The sequence below is a fragment of the Paramacrobiotus metropolitanus genome, unplaced genomic scaffold (genome assembly GCF_019649055.1).
Source record: "Paramacrobiotus metropolitanus isolate TYO unplaced genomic scaffold, Prichtersi_v1.0 Parri_scaffold0000082, whole genome shotgun sequence".
Lineage (NCBI taxonomy): Eukaryota > Metazoa > Tardigrada > Eutardigrada > Parachela > Macrobiotidae > Paramacrobiotus > Paramacrobiotus metropolitanus.
This window is the reverse complement of record NW_026570302.1, coordinates 201,297-218,020: the sequence shown is the minus strand read 5'-3', so window position 1 is coordinate 218,020 and position 16,724 is coordinate 201,297. Positions and strand designations below refer to the sequence as shown.

At 44.1% G+C, this 16,724-nt stretch overlaps 3 protein-coding genes across 13 annotated transcripts; 2 read left to right on the top strand and 1 right to left on the bottom strand.

Annotated features, from left to right (window-relative positions):
* The first annotated feature begins 8 nt into the window (after nucleotides 1-8).
* LOC129595785 (uncharacterized) lies at nucleotides 9-2,928 on the top strand. Its single transcript, XM_055492895.1, has 4 exons — nucleotides 9-148; nucleotides 448-1,202; nucleotides 1,422-2,321; nucleotides 2,522-2,928. The coding sequence occupies exons 2-4, from the start codon at nucleotides 456-458 to the stop codon at nucleotides 2,696-2,698; spliced, it is 1,824 nt and encodes a 607-aa protein (XP_055348870.1). The 5' UTR covers nucleotides 9-148; nucleotides 448-455; the 3' UTR covers nucleotides 2,699-2,928.
* Nucleotides 2,929-4,290: 1,362 nt separating this feature from the next.
* LOC129595741 (uncharacterized) lies at nucleotides 4,291-11,172 on the top strand. Of its 11 annotated transcripts, none has more exons than XM_055492828.1 (6): nucleotides 4,291-4,419; nucleotides 4,960-5,841; nucleotides 6,644-6,809; nucleotides 8,341-9,094; nucleotides 9,660-10,544; nucleotides 10,765-11,172. In XM_055492828.1, exons 3-6 carry the CDS (start codon nucleotides 6,703-6,705, stop codon nucleotides 10,921-10,923), a joined length of 1,905 nt encoding a protein of 634 aa, XP_055348803.1. In that variant the 5' UTR covers nucleotides 4,291-4,419; nucleotides 4,960-5,841; nucleotides 6,644-6,702; the 3' UTR covers nucleotides 10,924-11,172. The 11 variants fall into 11 exon arrangements, with proteins under 11 accessions (XP_055348803.1, XP_055348810.1, XP_055348804.1 ...); XM_055492835.1 differs by having other exon boundaries at nucleotides 6,644-6,813; XM_055492829.1 differs by lacking the exons at nucleotides 4,291-4,419; nucleotides 4,960-5,841 and having other exon boundaries at nucleotides 6,632-6,809.
* A 166-nt stretch (nucleotides 11,173-11,338) lies between these two features.
* Nucleotides 11,339-16,080, bottom strand: LOC129595771 (basigin-like). Its single transcript, XM_055492876.1, has 5 exons — nucleotides 15,889-16,080; nucleotides 14,617-14,931; nucleotides 13,796-14,101; nucleotides 12,527-12,901; nucleotides 11,339-11,793 (listed from the first exon to the last, which is right to left on the bottom strand). The coding sequence occupies exons 1-5, from the start codon at nucleotides 15,953-15,955 to the stop codon at nucleotides 11,597-11,599; spliced, it is 1,260 nt and encodes a 419-aa protein (XP_055348851.1). The 5' UTR covers nucleotides 15,956-16,080; the 3' UTR covers nucleotides 11,339-11,596.
* Nucleotides 16,081-16,724: the final 644 nt, after the last annotated feature.

The following is a 16,724-nucleotide window of genomic DNA, read 5'->3' as shown; positions in this document are numbered from 1 at the left end:
TGTATTCCCAATAATTCCTGTATTAAGAATTAAGTCTTTTCATTCCGTCATACTCGTATTTATGCGGGATAACTTGCGTTTGTCTTGATCGTGTCACGGGGCTTTATGCGCTTTCCGAACTAAAGGTGAACAACGTCTCCGTACTCTCGTAAGTTTCCGTATTATGCATCACGGCAGTCTGCAGCTGATTGACGACTGATAGGTGACAACTGCAAGTGTTAAGGCTGACTTGGCGAAGTGATAAGTTATGGCGAGACTGTGAAAGAGTTACAGACTGATAAAAAATATGTAATTGCACGGAATAATCCCGTTTAGCAAGACATCTTCGTCATACAGTAACAATAGAGCGTGGACTTTATGACGTTACGACCTACCTGTAACTGATTTACCCTTTTTTGAACGATTGTTGGTTATCCATCAGACGTTTGACGCCTGGATACTTTTTAGCGTCCGCGATGTACAGAAACATTTGTCGGCGTACGCGCGTGGATGTTTTGGGCGACGATGATGTGTTTCGTACTGGACGCGTTGTGGACGTGACGAAAGATGGGCTCGTCATCGATTTCTTTTGTCCCGACCAACGACGCCGGTATATCCCTTTCGACCGGATTTTCCTAAATATCAAACCATTGAAGGAAAAGGACCTGGCTGATGCGTACGCTTCCATCAAACCCGGCACGACCATTCCCGTGGAGGTGCTGATGCCCGAAACACCCGCCGGTCCCTGGGTTTGGTTTCGAGCTGAAATCGTCAATGTGGCGCGCCTTATTCATCACAACGCATACAGAGTAGCAGTTGTGCAATGGGTGCAGGACGGGACGCATACGGACGTGGTACCGCTGGAGCGACTGCGTTGGAGAGTGCCAAACGATTGGAGGGTCTCTTTTGGCCAAAGAGCTCCAGTCCAGCCTTCGGGTTCAAACAAGCGGCACAACGGTAACTCCAGATTTTTGAGCAGACTGGCCACTCAGTTTGAGCCAGTCGAACCAGGAACATTCGAGAAGCTCAAACTGCCGTTTCCGGAAGACTGCCGCGATGTAGATATCGACAAAGTGCTCCGGTACTTTAACGGCAAAGGGTTTCGCATTAAATTGCTGGATTACGGTTTAGTTTCGTTCGTGGGTGCAGTGAGACAACACGCTTTGTACATTTGGCCACGTCTGCCTGAGCCTCTGAAACCAGATGTCCATGCCCACTTTGAGGTAACCGCGAAATACTGTATGAGAAGTGAGAACTATTCCATGCGTTGTCGATTGGCGTTTCTCCGGGCAAACTTGTGTTATCAAAAACAGTTAGCTAGGGTTTAACTTTCGAATCCTCAGTAATTCGCTCAAATGGGGCAGTGATAACATTCTCATGCTTATTTTGCCGTTTATGATTATTGTTGACAACAGTTTTCCAGATTGGTTTGAATTTTCCAGTACGAACTCACTGCATGCCATGAAGCGTTAGTCTCACGTGTACGAGAGATCCGTGGGCTGATGACCGAAGAACGTGATTTCTCTGTGGAACGTAAGGAATTCGATGATATCCGCTGGCTTACGCCCTCTGTGTTGCTGGAAGTGCTTTCCCATTTGGATATTAGGACGCAAACTGGATTACGTAGAGTGTGTCCTGGATGGACCAACATCTTGGAATCACTTGAGTTGACGGCCTCTATCGTTATCACAAATCCTTACAGTAACTGTCAGACAGATGATGCCGCTAATCGCACGCAGCTGCATTACTTTCTGGCTTTACTTATTTTCAAATGCCTTCGCCAATCCACACAGTACATTGTTGTGGATGGTCGCAAAGGGTGGATGAATACCGGCGATTTTCTGAAGCTGACTGAGATGATACACTACATTGGCAGGAAAACTGGAAGTCGACTGCGAACCATGTATTTAGTTGGGCTCCGCTTAGAACTGCAGTTCGGCAACACGCTGGACGCGGAGTATTATGAGTTTTCCTATGATAAGTGTCCGCTGCATCGACTCAGTGATAACGCGGAAAAAAGTACATCTGCTCCTTCGCCTAACTATCGCCTTGTCGATTTCATCGCAGGCTGTGGCGATTTGCCCTGCGATGCCATTCAGCTAGTTAACTGTACCGTGGAACTGATTTATGCGAAGATACACGGGTGGTTAAAAATCCAGATGTGGCTTGAGATGCCAGCGGTTCGGCTGCCGTTGATTGGCGATGTGGGCAGCGTGACATGGGAAGCACTGGAGAAATCCACGCCGAAGCGTTGTGAGGAAACGCACCGTATGCTAAGAGAGTGGTTGGCGTGCGTCACTGCTAAGGAGAACCTGGATGCGGAGCGGGGACTGGTTTGCAGGGTAGGTGGGGTCACCGGTTTTGCTATGTTCTGCAATATCTGCGTCTAATAATTTTCTCTTCAAATCGTATTGCGTTTGCGCACAAACTCATGAATCGTAGGCGCTAGCCTCGGTCGGGGACAAAATGACGTTTTTGTATGCGGAAACGGTAGCGCTGGCTGTGAAAACGGTGGCTGTCAAATCTGGGTTTTACCTTGTAGGCGTTGTGCGCGACACAGTCAGCCGACCCGCGTCCATCCTCGCATTACCGCGGCAAAGAGTGGTGCGTTGACGGTCTGAAAGATCTCCAGCTGAGTGAACTGTCTGCGATTGCGCTGGACATCCTGATCGATCTGGCGGATTATTTTCATCAATTTTTGAAGAGCGATGATGATTGATGACTAGAAAGATGGTTACGGTTCGCGTAATACACACGAAAGCCTATTGGACAGATAACGCGTCCGCAATCGGCATGGGAAGATTGTTGAATATTGCGACGAGCAATCTCTCTGCTATAGATTGGCTTTGTCCTTTTTTCGGAAGTTATTGTGTTTTGTTTTATGATGTTGTTCTTTGCTTTTGTTTATTTTTGAAGTTGTTTCAACCCGGCACACTTCCTGTACCTGTACGTGGCGGTATAACCAATCTGACTTACCAGTGCAGGATGTAACATATTCATATAACAGAACCCGTTAGAATAGTGGGTGACCGAAAAACGTTCACTGTCCATTATACACATAATCACGTCAGTGAATGACCAAGCTACCACTACTGCCTGTTAAAAAAAGCCCTTTAGGTTAGTGAGAGACCGCACTACTGCTACTTTCGTTTTACTTCACTAGCTATAGGTCAGTCAGCGACATAAGTACCGTACCATTACCGTACAGTTTTCGATCAATAGCTGCAGCGCATGCGCCTGTACAATTACCGTTTAATTTCCTGACAGCTCCGGATATCGTTGTCGCCACCTCAACCGCCCATCAAATTCTGCAGACAGGCAGCTGCTAGAATTATACAGTAGTAAGAAGTAGAACTCTGTTTAAGAAATAACCGTCTCGCATTCGTACCTACACTACAACCGCACCCTGTGCACAGTTACGATATTTTTCAGCAATGTATGAATTACTTACTAGTAATGATTGTGAATTTGTGGTCGACTGTGAGTTTTTTCAAATTTCGATTAATTATACTAATACTAAGTAGTAAGTAGTGTTCTCAACTTTGTTTCGGATGCTGTTTCAGTCGATTGGGAGTTTCAGTCGTTTCACTTCTTGGGAGTTTCAGTCGTTTCACTTCCGGAGCGAGACGAAGAAAATTTCAGGTTCATCTTCTCCAGCGTAGCGTTCATTGGTGTTGCCTTCCGCGCTGCTGTCTTCAGTTTCTTGTTCTCAGTTTTCTACATTCAACAGTCATGACTGCTGAAATCTACCGACGCAATAGCGTTGACGTCGTGGTGGGTGGTGGCTTGGTTCGCTACGGGCGCGTGGTGGATGTCGCTGACAACGGGTTCTTCGTTGACTTTCTCTGTCCCACTGGACGGCGCCGCTTCTTTCATTTCGACAGCAGCGTCTTCCTTTCGGACCGTCGACATCCATTAAGCAAGGACATCGTGCCCGCTGTGTGGGCCGAATCGCAGGAACCTCACCCTACCGTGGAAGTCTTGATGCGGGAGAGTCCCTCAAGCCCATGGACTTGGTTTCCTGCGCAGATGGTTATTCCGCCTCGCAGTGCTGCTCAACAGTACAGACAGTTTCATGCCGCAGTGGTCCGATGGGGTACCGATTTCGTGCGTTTTGATATCGTTCCGGTTAAGCGTATTCGTTTGCCCATCCCGAGCACACGGTGGACTGAAACCCGACGGCCACGTTCGGAGATAATGCCGAATCGGCTGTATATCGGTGCCGAGCGCGTGGGCAAATGGACGTTTGTTAAGCGCAGCGTCGAGGTACCGGATGAGCTTGCCTCGATACCAATTAAGGAGTTTCGCAAACTGCTGCGCTCTGAATGCGAACTGAATGGTCGGTTCATTACGCTTGTGGAAGTCTCGAATGGGAGCTTGTATTATCTGGAGCGAGGTTATGGGCCGCCGAAGGAAGAGGAAGTATATCCAGATTATCCGGTAAACATTACTGTTATAATTTATACATGTTTTAGCTTTATGCGTGTTAGTACCTACTTCGCACAGACGGCACAGTGTACAGTTAAAAGAGTAGGTGCTTCGTGTTAACGCAAATTGTTTAACGAGCGCAGTTGTCTGTTGGAGCCTGGTGCTGAAAATTTGGCCCACCGAAACTATGTCCCCTAACACGACATCGACGGTCACGAGCGTTATGGCTCAGTAAACTATCAAAACCAGCTAACTAAGAACACTACCAAATCGAAGAAATATTTAAGAAATCTACAAAGTACTGAGAAACCTAGGCAAATTCTAAACCCGAAAAAAACTCTTAAGATAACTTGGAGATCTAGGAAATCTAGGGAGTAGCAATACGCTAGCTCGACTGTGTGACGGGTCGACATCGTGTCTGTTCGCGAATTTCCGCCGACGAAATGGCGGGCCACTGGCAGGCTCGTAGTTTATACGCATTCGATGCTCCTGTTGCACATTTTTTGTTTTAGCGCCGGTTGGTGATTTATAGTCCTGTCTTGTGATTTATAGAAACCAATTCGGAAGCTTCGTCATCCGTTAACCGAATGGTTTTCTCGTATTATCGGCCTTTCAAAACTGCCAGACCAGATTTCCGAAACCACGGATGCCTTTGGGCCGCTGCCGCCGGAATTGTGGCTGGACGTGTTCCCCCACCTGAACACAATGATGCGGACAAGCTTACGCGCTGTCTGTGCAACATGGAATCGTATTCTGGATTCACCGTTGCTGACGACTACGATTGTCATTACGAGCTTTGACAGCAGTGACGATCCGGAACGACGGGATTATCTTCTGACAGCGCCCATCTTCAAATGTCTGCGTTCCACGACCGAGAGCCTCGTTGTGGTTGACTGGTGGCAGAGAGTGGGTGACGAAGAGCTATTCAAAATGGTGAATATGATACGCCATGTGGCGGAGAACAACTCCGACATCCGATTGAAAGAGGTGACACTTGTGGGCTTCCGCTGGCTCATTCCAGTTAATCTTGTTTATGCCCTTCGTGCGGAGAATGACTGCGGCTTGCATCTGAATAATGACGATGACGGGAGCCAATCAGTCCCCAGTAGCCTTAATGCCGGTCATATCCGGGATTTCCTTGCGATCTTTCGGGGATTTGTGTGCGATTCCATACGATTGATCGGCGGATCGGCGGACCTGTTTGTCAATGCAACGCCTGACAGAGCTCTTCGTCGACTGTTTGTCCGGATTCCTGCAGTTCGGCTGATGGTTGACGATGGTTTAGAGCATGCAATATGGAATGTCCTGGAAGCGGGGTTACCGATGATTAGTGACGCGAAACGGGGAACATTGTCTGAATTCTTAGCGTGGGTGATCTCGGAGAAAGACGCAGCGTCGCGAGTGGGGTTGGCGTGGGAGAAAGCAGTGTGCAAGGTGAGATGATGTAGGTTGAGGATCGTCTTCAGATTAAACGATCCACCAAGCCCCATGGAGCGCCATAAACCGATGCTCTTACAGCATCTCAACTCGAATTACTTACTCAGCGCTTCGAGGGAGCTCCACGGCTGTTCAGGTTGAAAACGGATGTAAGGTCACCAGTCAGTTAAGATTACGATTACCCGAAGCGAGAATTACCAGATCACTTTGCGGCTTCGTGGTCAGATCGCAGGCCTAATTTAATCAAAACGCAGAGCGAAAAATAAAATCAAAATAAGAAATAGCCTGGTCAGCTTCAGATAATATTTTCAGTCATATTGGGCTACTGGTAAGATGGTCAGAATAGTTGGACGCAAGTTCCGCAACATGGTTGCTTAAAAAGTATACAGTACGTCAGTACTTACATCCGCATTAACAATATGGACATTTTGCAGCCATGCTTCACCATCGGACTTTTGTTAAGTAGCAAGGAAGCGCGTTTAATCTTCTTGTTTATTTGCATGAAAATTTAAAATTCAGAAACGGATGTACCGTGAACCGCATAAACGGATTCACAGTGGCTTAAATAAAGTGTTTGTCTGTAAGTGCAGCTCTTTGCTATTCTTATCAAAACCGCTTTCGCTGAATAATTTTAAGAAACACTCACGGTCAGCAGTGCACGAAGCTGGCGAAGTCACAATTTTTTGTGAAGTATGCCGTGCATTAAAAAGTTCCCGCTCGTGACTGATCTGGTGAACAACTACGAGATGCAGCTGAAAAATCCTCTTGCACGGTTATGAAGAAGCACCTTCTTTTGCAGATACTTTGTGGAGCTCAGTCATCGGATCCGCGGCCGCAGTCGCACTACCCTGGGAAGAAATGGTGCGTGGAGGGACTGCAAGAGCTGCAGTTGGACAAGCTGACCCGTATTACGCTGCGTTTTCTTATCCTCCTGGCGAACTCTATCGAGGAATGGAATATTTAGCGTCGGTATTGCAATGCATAGCGTTGTCTGTATTCTGATTTCTACGAGTATATTTTGTTGACGTGTTTATTGTGTTGTATGTTGCCGCTGTTCACTCTGCCATAGCTAGGGAAGTAATATTTCTTACCGAAGTTGCGGTGATTGCTGATCCGAATTACCTGTAGTTTTACAGTAACTGTACAGTACAGTAACTGTAGCTTCTTTGATTGTCAGTTGTCACTGGTTATGTGTGCCATGTGTGATTGTTTGACTTAACCTGTAAAGTGGTGGGCATTACAATTTTACAAATATCTTCCACTTGGGCAGTCGGGATGGAAATTTTAGTACTCTAGCTTAATGAACCTTAACAAAGTGTGTCTCGCGGTCCGCTTTGGGTGGAAATCATTTCTGCCGCCGTTCACAATGCTCCTTAAATTTGTTAACACTTGACATATATTTTTTACCACAGCTTTCTTCTTGGTTTTTATCTTGATTTCACAAATTCACATCTCCCCGCTAATGCCGCATGGGCACCTAGCACTCTGACTCATCGCCATTCACAGGAGCGGCGCATGGCTCAGTGGAACAGAAATCTTGAACACTGAACAGCGACGATGTGGCAGCTGATATTGAAGTGCCTTGCTCTTAGTCTTGTGTACGTATGCGCAGCAGTCAGTTAAGCTGGTCCAATTGAGCTGCTTTGAACACTACTGTACGAGTACTCAGTAGCTATTTTGCAACGCATTCATTAAAGACTGCACCTTATTATATCATTATGATAAATCGAGCCGATTAGCTTTGGTTCCTTGTGACATTCTGCTTGTAAGTCGACACTCTCTATTTTAAAAAGTAAGTAAATATTAAGGTTCAGCGTTGAATAAATAAAAATCATTTACTAAATTATTTACTAATTCGTTTTATCAGCGTTACGTAAAATTGGCGTATCAGGAACCGCCACTCGCAGGTAAAGTGAGTGTGCGCATTAGTCGGCTGCCAGCCTGCCGCCCTCAAAAGCAACAGTACGTACTTTTCAGTATGCACCTGCTATAGCTCGATTAATTCACGAGAAATTTATCTGCACTATTTTTACTTTTCAGTAGTTTGTTGCGCTTTCAAACTGACGTAATTCGAAACTTTCAGTGCTAAATTACATTTATTTAGTAAATTTACTTTAATTTAGTAAGTAAATGTCCTTGGGAAAATTGAAATAGTAAGTAAAAGTAAGTGAAAGTCCCGAAAAATTTTAAATTGTAAGTAAAAATAAGTAAACTTCCAAAAGCAGATAGTAAAAGTAAGTATACTGGCGAGGACTTTTACTACCCAACACTACACCACAGTACTGTATTACAAGCAGACATAAGTAAGTTTTCTGTCATGAGCATTTGTTTTGACTGAAAACAGGCTGTAAGTGAGAAGTTTCGTGTTCACCGCTAGATTTAAATCTGTCAGCCCTTCTTGGCTGGGGATTTACTTACAGAAGGGTGATAACAGGAGAAATTTTCTTTAGTTTTTCGATTGGATATTCACAAGTTCTGAGGCTGGATGTTCTTTAGTTCCAGGCTTGCAGCCATGTCTAACGGCAACTGGCAAAACACTCGCGTCGAAGTCTTGGGTGACGATGATACCTTCCGTAGCGGCTTGGTGGTGGACGTGGCTGACAACGGGCTCTTCATCGACTTCTGTCCCAACCGGCGCCGCGAATTCACCCCGTTCGGCCGAATTTTCCAGAATGCCTACTCCGTGATGAATGAATTTCTACTGGCCCATGCGTATGCGTACACCCCACCCGATGTGCGCATCCCCCTGGAAGTAATGGTGCGAGAGACACCCTCCGGTCCCTGGGCCTGGTTCCCCGCGGTTGCCGTCAATGTGAACCGTGGGATTTGTCACGGGGCGAGCAGCGTAGCCGTGGCCCAATGGATGCAAGGCGACATGGAACATATGGATCTGGTTCCGTTGCAGCGACTGCGTTGGAGGGTCATGGCCAAATGGTGGGCCATAGTGGACCGGGAAGCCCCCTCCGCAGACGTCGACAGCGGGAATGGTGGCGGCTTTCAGTTAAAGGGCATGGCCGCTTGGCCGGAGCCGATTGCGGACGGGATTTTCCAGAAGTTTAGTATGTTGTTACCGAAAAAATGTCATGATGTCGGAGTCGATCAACTGCTCCAACACTTGAAGGGCAAAGCGTATCGTTACACGGATAACGGTGTCGGACGATTTTCCATCCTTGACATTGTGGACGGGCGTGTGCCGTACATTTGGCGACATGGACATCAAAGTCATTACAAAGAGACGGACTGCTTTGAGGTAATCTCAGACACATTCTTCCCTCAGGAAATTGTTCTCAAAGGAAGCGTGCTGATACAGAAATGTTTTTAATACCGTATTTTGTCAATTTATGCCCCCCCCCTTCTCCTCCCTCCGCAATAAAGCCCCCTCCCCTATCCCTTACAAGTTACAAGTAATTCGTCCTCTCGTAAAATCTTGCCCCCGGTGTCTCAGTTACCTGATTAAACTTTTAAAGAACGACGTGTTTTCACTTTTCAAAATCTCTTTTGCACGATTTTTGCGCAGCATTCGCGAAATGTTAGCGTCTTTAGTGTTTTCTTGTGTTTTCGTCGCTAAACATACACTTTCGCTATGGCTTTGGAGGAGCAATTTATAACGAAAATGTACACATCCCCTCGCCCGAAATATACTGTAGTCCTTGTGCCATATTGTCCCCTCCCGACGCCTTACGAAAATTTAGTACTAATTTAGTATAATTCGTAAAATGCGGTATCTTTGTTAAATTCTTATGCCGTTTTTCTTTATGGCGTTTTCTTAATTCTTATGCCGTTTCTGCCGCTTTATATCCTATCAACATTTTCAGAATGGTATGGTAGCTGATCGTCTTATCGCAGTGGCATCATATATACGAGGCATTACCGCGCCAGCCGCAATACGTACTGGATCTCTGGAGTGCAAGGAAATCGGTAATGTTAAAGTGCTCTCGTCAGCCGTGTTAGGGGAAGTGTTTTCTCATCTGGACACTCTGACCCAGACCGGATTGCGCACCGTCTGCTTTGCATGGAACGGTATTCTGGAATCACCGGTATTGACGGCCTGCATCCTTATCACCAACCCTACCCCGGAGCACGAGTACCTCGCGAAGCGCAACCAGCTGCATTATTTTCTGACGGCAACGATTTTCAAATGCCTCCGCCCATCCACCCAGCACATCGTGGTGGACGGGCGAAGCCGGTGGATGGGTACCGAAGATTTTCTAAAGCTGATGGAGATGATACACTATACAGGGCATCAAACAGGCAGTAGACTGCGAACGATCCATGTCGTGGGGATCCGCTTCCAGCTGCAGCTCAGCAACACCATGGATGCTGAGGACGACCGGTGCTATTTGCATCAGGACAGCGCTGACGCGAAGAACAATGCTCCGTTTCCGTCGCCGAACTATCGCCTGGTGGATTTTATTACGGGATGCAGTGACCTGCCGTGTGATGCCGTTCATCTGGTCAACTGTTCTATCGATTTGGATTATATGAAGGTGGACAAGAGGAAGGAGATTCGGCTGTCGGTTAGCATGCCCGACGTTCGGTTGCCGCAGAGCGGTGATGTGGGTTGCGCGGTGTGGGATGTCCTGGAGACCGGGACGACAGGGACGCCGGCGCCGAACAAAAAACAGCTGGATATTCGGTCTGCTTGGTTGGCGTCCGTAAGGGCTCATGAGAGCCACGCTCACCGGGGATGGGTGTGTCGGGTGAGTGCGGTTTCGGGTGCTGAATGTGAAGGATCGTGCGTGTTATAAATCTGTAATATACCGGTGAATTTTTTTTATAAATCGTGTTTTCGGTGCTCGGTTTATACTTACATGCAATACTTATTAAAAGTCTAGACGTATATACTATATAAAGGAAAACATACTCGATATAATATTATTTATAATGTTCATGGTTATCCAAGTTGCATGACTGTTTTAGGCACTGTGTGTAACACAGTCCGCCGACCCGCGTCCATCCACGCATCACCGCAATAAGCAATGGTGCGTTGACGGTCTGAAGGATGTACAATTGGAGAAGCTGTCGGCGATTGCACTGTACTTCTTGTTTAAACTGAAGAATATTATTCTCGATCGCTGAGGAGCCATAGCCATTAGGAGGATGTTCAAAGCGTGGCAAATAACCGGACGGATGACGAGTTTGAAGACATTAATTTGAAGTTTGTTAGGTATTTTTGCTGTTGTGTAGTTTGTCTAATGGTTAATGTATGGTTGTTATCAAGGTTGTGTTTGGGTGTTAAAAAGGTCATGCTCGGCTTTTTCTAAATCCGTTAGTTTCATCATAAGCCTTCTCTCTTTGAACTGCTATCCGTAAAAGACTAAAAGTACCGCCAACAAAGTGCTTTTTCAGAAATAATAAGAATACTGAGTAACTATTATTTTATAAATATGCACACTTATTACGAGTAGAAGTAGTCCACGTACAGAATTTTTGTGAAATGTGGCTTGGATCCCGCGTCACACGGATGTGAATCTGACTATCAGTGAGAAACTGGCACAACTTAACAAATATTTTTCTTCACAATTAACTGCATCGTCTACTATAGCTTCTCATTTCACACTTCTTACACAGAATTTCCACACATATAAAACGGTTAACGGGAGAAAAGGGAAAAACATTAAACACAAAAAAAGAGCATGCACACCAGCTTGAGCAAACTGTATAGGCGAACAATAACAACAAGAGTCTGCACGATCGCGTGAAAAAACAAATAAATAACAAACCATCGACATTAAGGAGAAAAATCAGAAAATCATGTGCGCACTGTGATTTCTTCGTGGATGACGGTTTTCGTGATGGCGGTCGGCTGTGTGGCCGCTGTATGACTCGGTTGTTCGCGGGCCTTTTGTAGGCGTTTCAGGTGGACCTTCTCGTAGCACAATATCGCCGGGCAGGCGACCAGAGCAAACAGGGTCATTCCCAAGAACGGCCAAAACGCCGCATATTTACCTGTAATTTAAATTACAAGTTCGTCATGTACAAAGCATGTACCAAAGTACTCAAACCTATTCATCAATATTTTCGAGTTTTTGAACCTTCCAGTTACATTACTACTAAGTTAATTCGATTCCTACGTTGGGTAATTTTTATCTCATAAAATCAAACCAAAAAAAGCATAATATTTACAAAATTAACACAAAAATTCCTTTCTCTATTAGATTATCCGCTAATGAGGTTTGGCTACTATAGTTGCAATAATAACAACAATAATATCTCTATTCTCTTGTGGATATTTCTTCTCCTAGGAATAATTCTTCTCTTCGAAATTTTCTACTTGTTAAGTAATATACTGTTATATATACATTAAAATAGTGTTATTACTAAATAATTTGAAATAATTTATATCGCTGATTATATTAAATTAAATTAGTCTAATTCTGATTTATTTACTGTATACATGTGCTAACAAGTTTAATAATACGTAAATACGCCACTGGGTAGGAAAAAGTTTTAAAAATCAATGTTAATTTTCGAAAACCAAACCACACACATCTGAAATAAATTTGTTTGTAATATCGCTGATTATAGTAAGTTAAATTTTTTTTCTCATTTTGAGTTTTTACTGGATATCTGTTAACCATTTTAATAATACTTAAATACGCTAGCAAACAGTGCTAATTATGCACATTAATTTTCGGAAACAAATGAGCTTATCAGATGCCAACTTATCAACAACACGTACTGATAACACGAATACGCGTCACGGAGCTGCCGTTGCCGTGCTGATTGCTGACGACACACTCGTAGTGTCCTTCGTCACTGAGCGCCACGTTGTTGATGGTGAGGATGGACGTCAGCACGGTCTGATTGTGTTGCCGGGTCTCCTCCTCCCAGGCCGCATCGATACTAAAGCGGACCCGCTCATCGGTGGCGTTCGTGTCGTTCCGATAGTGAACGTACTCGGTGATGTTCCCGTTGGATGCGTTGATGTGCCTCCAGGTGACGTTGGCGTGAGCGGTTTCCGATTGGTAGTAGCAAGTAAGGTTGTAGTTGGCGCCGTGGTAGACGGGCCGCTTAGACAGGGTGGTGCCGTTGCGAATTTCCACATCGGGTGCGGCTGAGTAAAGCACAAGTAAAGAGATGGAATAACTTTCAACAGAACTGTGTTTCACATTTTCGAAAGATTTAATTTCGCGCCAAATATTAGATTTTATTATAGTGTTATGTTCTTCATAATTATTTTTATTATCAATGTGCTAAATGGTTGTGGATTTTAATAGAAGTTCTTGTACGTAAGATAAGCTACACCGTTATCGCATAATTTTCACATCGCTATTAAAGACATCGGCGCAGCGCCAGAGTTTTAACGCCTGCTTTCTATTATCAATAAAACGCAATGCATGTTATTATGTACGAAACGATCTGAGTGCACATACTACAGTAATGAGTATGTCATTACTGCATTTAGTAGAAATATTCATGATTTCGACCTTTTTTTAAATGTTTCAGGTTGTAATAAGCCCCCATTAGTAAGCAGAAAATGCATTTTACATAGGAAAAATCAATAAATTAAATTTGTTTGATATGTGCTTTCAGGTTTAAAGTACCCGGTACACGGTATCGAATACGCGTACATGCACCGGAACTTGCGCTTTCGTTCAATCTTAAAAACTTTTTCCATCGTTTTATGACATTGTGCAGCCATATGGTCTGCTACTGACTTTACGCATATGTAGGCACGGGAAAATTGAAAAAACCGTTTTTGCGCTCAAACATACGCTTCGGTCCGCTCGGGAGTTCTGGGTTATCAGCGTATTTTTTATTAGCTTATTTTTTAACTATTATAGTTTACAAAATTTTTCTAATATAACTTATTTTGTAGCTTTTATTTATGATTACTGCTCGATCTGGTAATTTTCTACTCAGTAGTATGTCGTAATTGCAATATTCGTATCCCGCAATAATACTATGACTGGAAAGCTATTTAATTGTGCACATCAGGATTATTTACCGTAATACGACACATTCTGGCCAGCGACAATCCTGCCGTCCACTTCCAGCTGGCAGCGATAGACACCGGTGAAGAGCGGATAACGACGTGTCGCCGTAATTCTCAGCCGATAGCCATTGGTCGCATTGCCCACGTCGTATATGAGACCGCTGTCGTTGTCGCGTTTGGCGGTGTCATTGGCAATCAGTACACCGCTGGCATTGTACCACTTCAGCGGCAGCGGTGGATTCAGATTCTGTTGGCAAGCGAGAACAGCGGATTTTGTGCCGTTATTAGCGGTCACATTCTGTGCCATCAAAATTTGCTCTGCAAAGCACAATGTGAAAAAACGAGTAGCGAAAAAACCAAAACATTCAACAAAACTAAAAACATTAATTACAGTTAGTAATTTTGTAATTATTCACAGCACAGTCTGTCTATGCACGGTAACGATCAAAAAGTATTAATACTGTATTTAAAAAACTTCACATTGTATTTTGTTTAAACTGTATGAATTTTTATAACATGGAAGCTGATACAACAATCCATAAAAAAATTGTTGCCGTAACTTCAACGAATTCGGCAAGAACACCTATACAGCACCATGCAGTACTTAATAATAATAATATTATTACTATTATTATTATAAAATTCCATAAAGTTATCAAAAAATCTGCGGTATAAACTTTTGGCGAAAATGTCGAAAAACCGAAATCGATAACTAAATTTCGAGGTGCATAATATACAAATAACACAATTCAGCAATAATTATTCTACAATTACCAAACGTAATTTATAATTTATAAATTTACAAAATTAATGAATTAAACCTGGATGCATACTCGAGAGGATGTTAACAAAAACTCGGACGGGATCTCCTCCTGTTCGTAACCGGCAGCGATACCAGCCGCCCGCCTCCGGATCAATGATGAGATTGTACTGCGTCTTATTGGTCGCCAGCATGGAGATATCCGTCCAGTTGCCGTCGGGATTATCCCAAAAATACCGCCGTTCCCAGATGACATCGTCGGCCGCATCGCTGGCGTTCAAGGGACACGTCATCAGCACTCCGTGCTGATAGAGGTAAGCCTTGTTTTCCACATTATAATACCCGCTTTCCGGCGGGGGAGGCGGTACCAGGCTGATGATCTTCCCGGCTGTAAAGGCAAAAAAATAAATCGGTTTTTTTAAATAATAAAGTAGTAAATTTTTGGTAATTAAATTGTCATCTCACAACGGTATCGTTTTACTGGTTGACTGATACCTTCATAACACAGATATCTTCTATTTACGGTATCACAACACAACCCTTTTTAAAAGGAATAAAACACATAAACCTCACAGCTGCATAATAAGAACCGTACGAGTACTGATGTACAGCTGTACACTTTTCTAAGACATTTTTTTTCAGTCAAACTTCCACGCCTTTTTAGTTTTTCCCGGTATTTTAATTGTCTGATATAGGTTCGCAAAAAGCAGCCACAATCTCTTTCGATTTATTGTCGAAGAAGTGTGGAAGTTTTAGTAAAGTCACTAAAGTGTAAAGAAGAAAAAACGAATTTTTGTAACATGAAAAGCAGCAGAAATACGATTTTTGAATTGCTACAAGTTAATAATAACAGGTAGTTACAAATAAATCAACTGGTGGCCAGCTTGTAGACAACGGTATGGAATCGACTGTGAAAAACAGTAAACTCCCCTACAGGATGTCCTGTATCCTGCCAGGAACACGCAAAATACACCGAGACAAAATCAAGAAACGACGGAACCCCGCAATGTGACGCAATAACCTGCTTGCGCTAGCGTCACTCGGTGTCCTCCCCGCCAGACACTTATAAAATCGCACTGATCACTTGATCGTCTCATCCTCATGATGATGAAATTTCAAAGCCACTATTATTATAAAAAAAATTACAGTTCCCTTTTTCACGGTACGAAACACCCACAGGCGCCGTTGTAGAAGATCGTATCAAAACGAATTCTCTAGCGTAAGAAAACGTCTACACAACTCCGCGCAAATACTTTACCAATACTGTGCGCTGCATAATAAAACAGTATTACTAGTACAGGGAATCGCGGGTATCGCAGCCAAGCAGCTTGAAAAGGAGGCTTACCTGCGATAACGATCAAGGTCGCCGTGCAAACACTCTGAAACAGAATTAAGAATCTCCGCTGTGCCATTTTGGCAGAATAGAACGAATCATTAAAAAACAAAATATTGAGGGTAATCGAGTAATCCGAGCGTCTGAAAGGAATGAAATCCGCATGGAGAAGAGGAACAGGAGGACGGTTTCTCAAGCTGTGAATGTCTGGGAAAAATTCAAAAAGAATAACAACTCCGTGGTGGCGCGCGCCGAGGCGTGTTCCCCCAAACAAAACTGTCGATGGTGCGTCGCGAAGGTCTTTAAGTGGATTTTAATTTGTACAATAACTAATAACCTCGTTAAGACGCTTGTGTTTTTTTCAAAAGAAATCACAAAGATCGATTTTTTTGAAAGAAATCGACAACAGTTGCATAAAAACACCAAAAACTCCCAGTAGTAGTGCTAGGGGTTATTGCTGGCGTAAACTGATTAACAAAATTTCGGTTTGCACTTTCATGTACGGCATTTGATGCACTTTTACGCAAGTGGTCTTAAGTAAAGGGCAAGATGACGATCAACGCAGGCAGAACGGTTTTATTGTACGGTTTTATATGAGGGAAGAAGCAATGAGCATTTCATCGTGCAATGGTACAGCGTAAATTGGATAGAAATCTCAGGAGATGACGCTCGTTAAAACGGGAAATGGACGTCGTAGAATACGCGATACGACTTGCAGCTGAAATGACGAAATACCGGATTAGTCGTTCATTGTATTTCGTCCTCGTCGTCCCCGTGTGACAGCAAGCAGCAGCTCAACTGGCCAATGACCCATTCAGTGTGCTTCTGTATGCACCGGCGACTTCCAA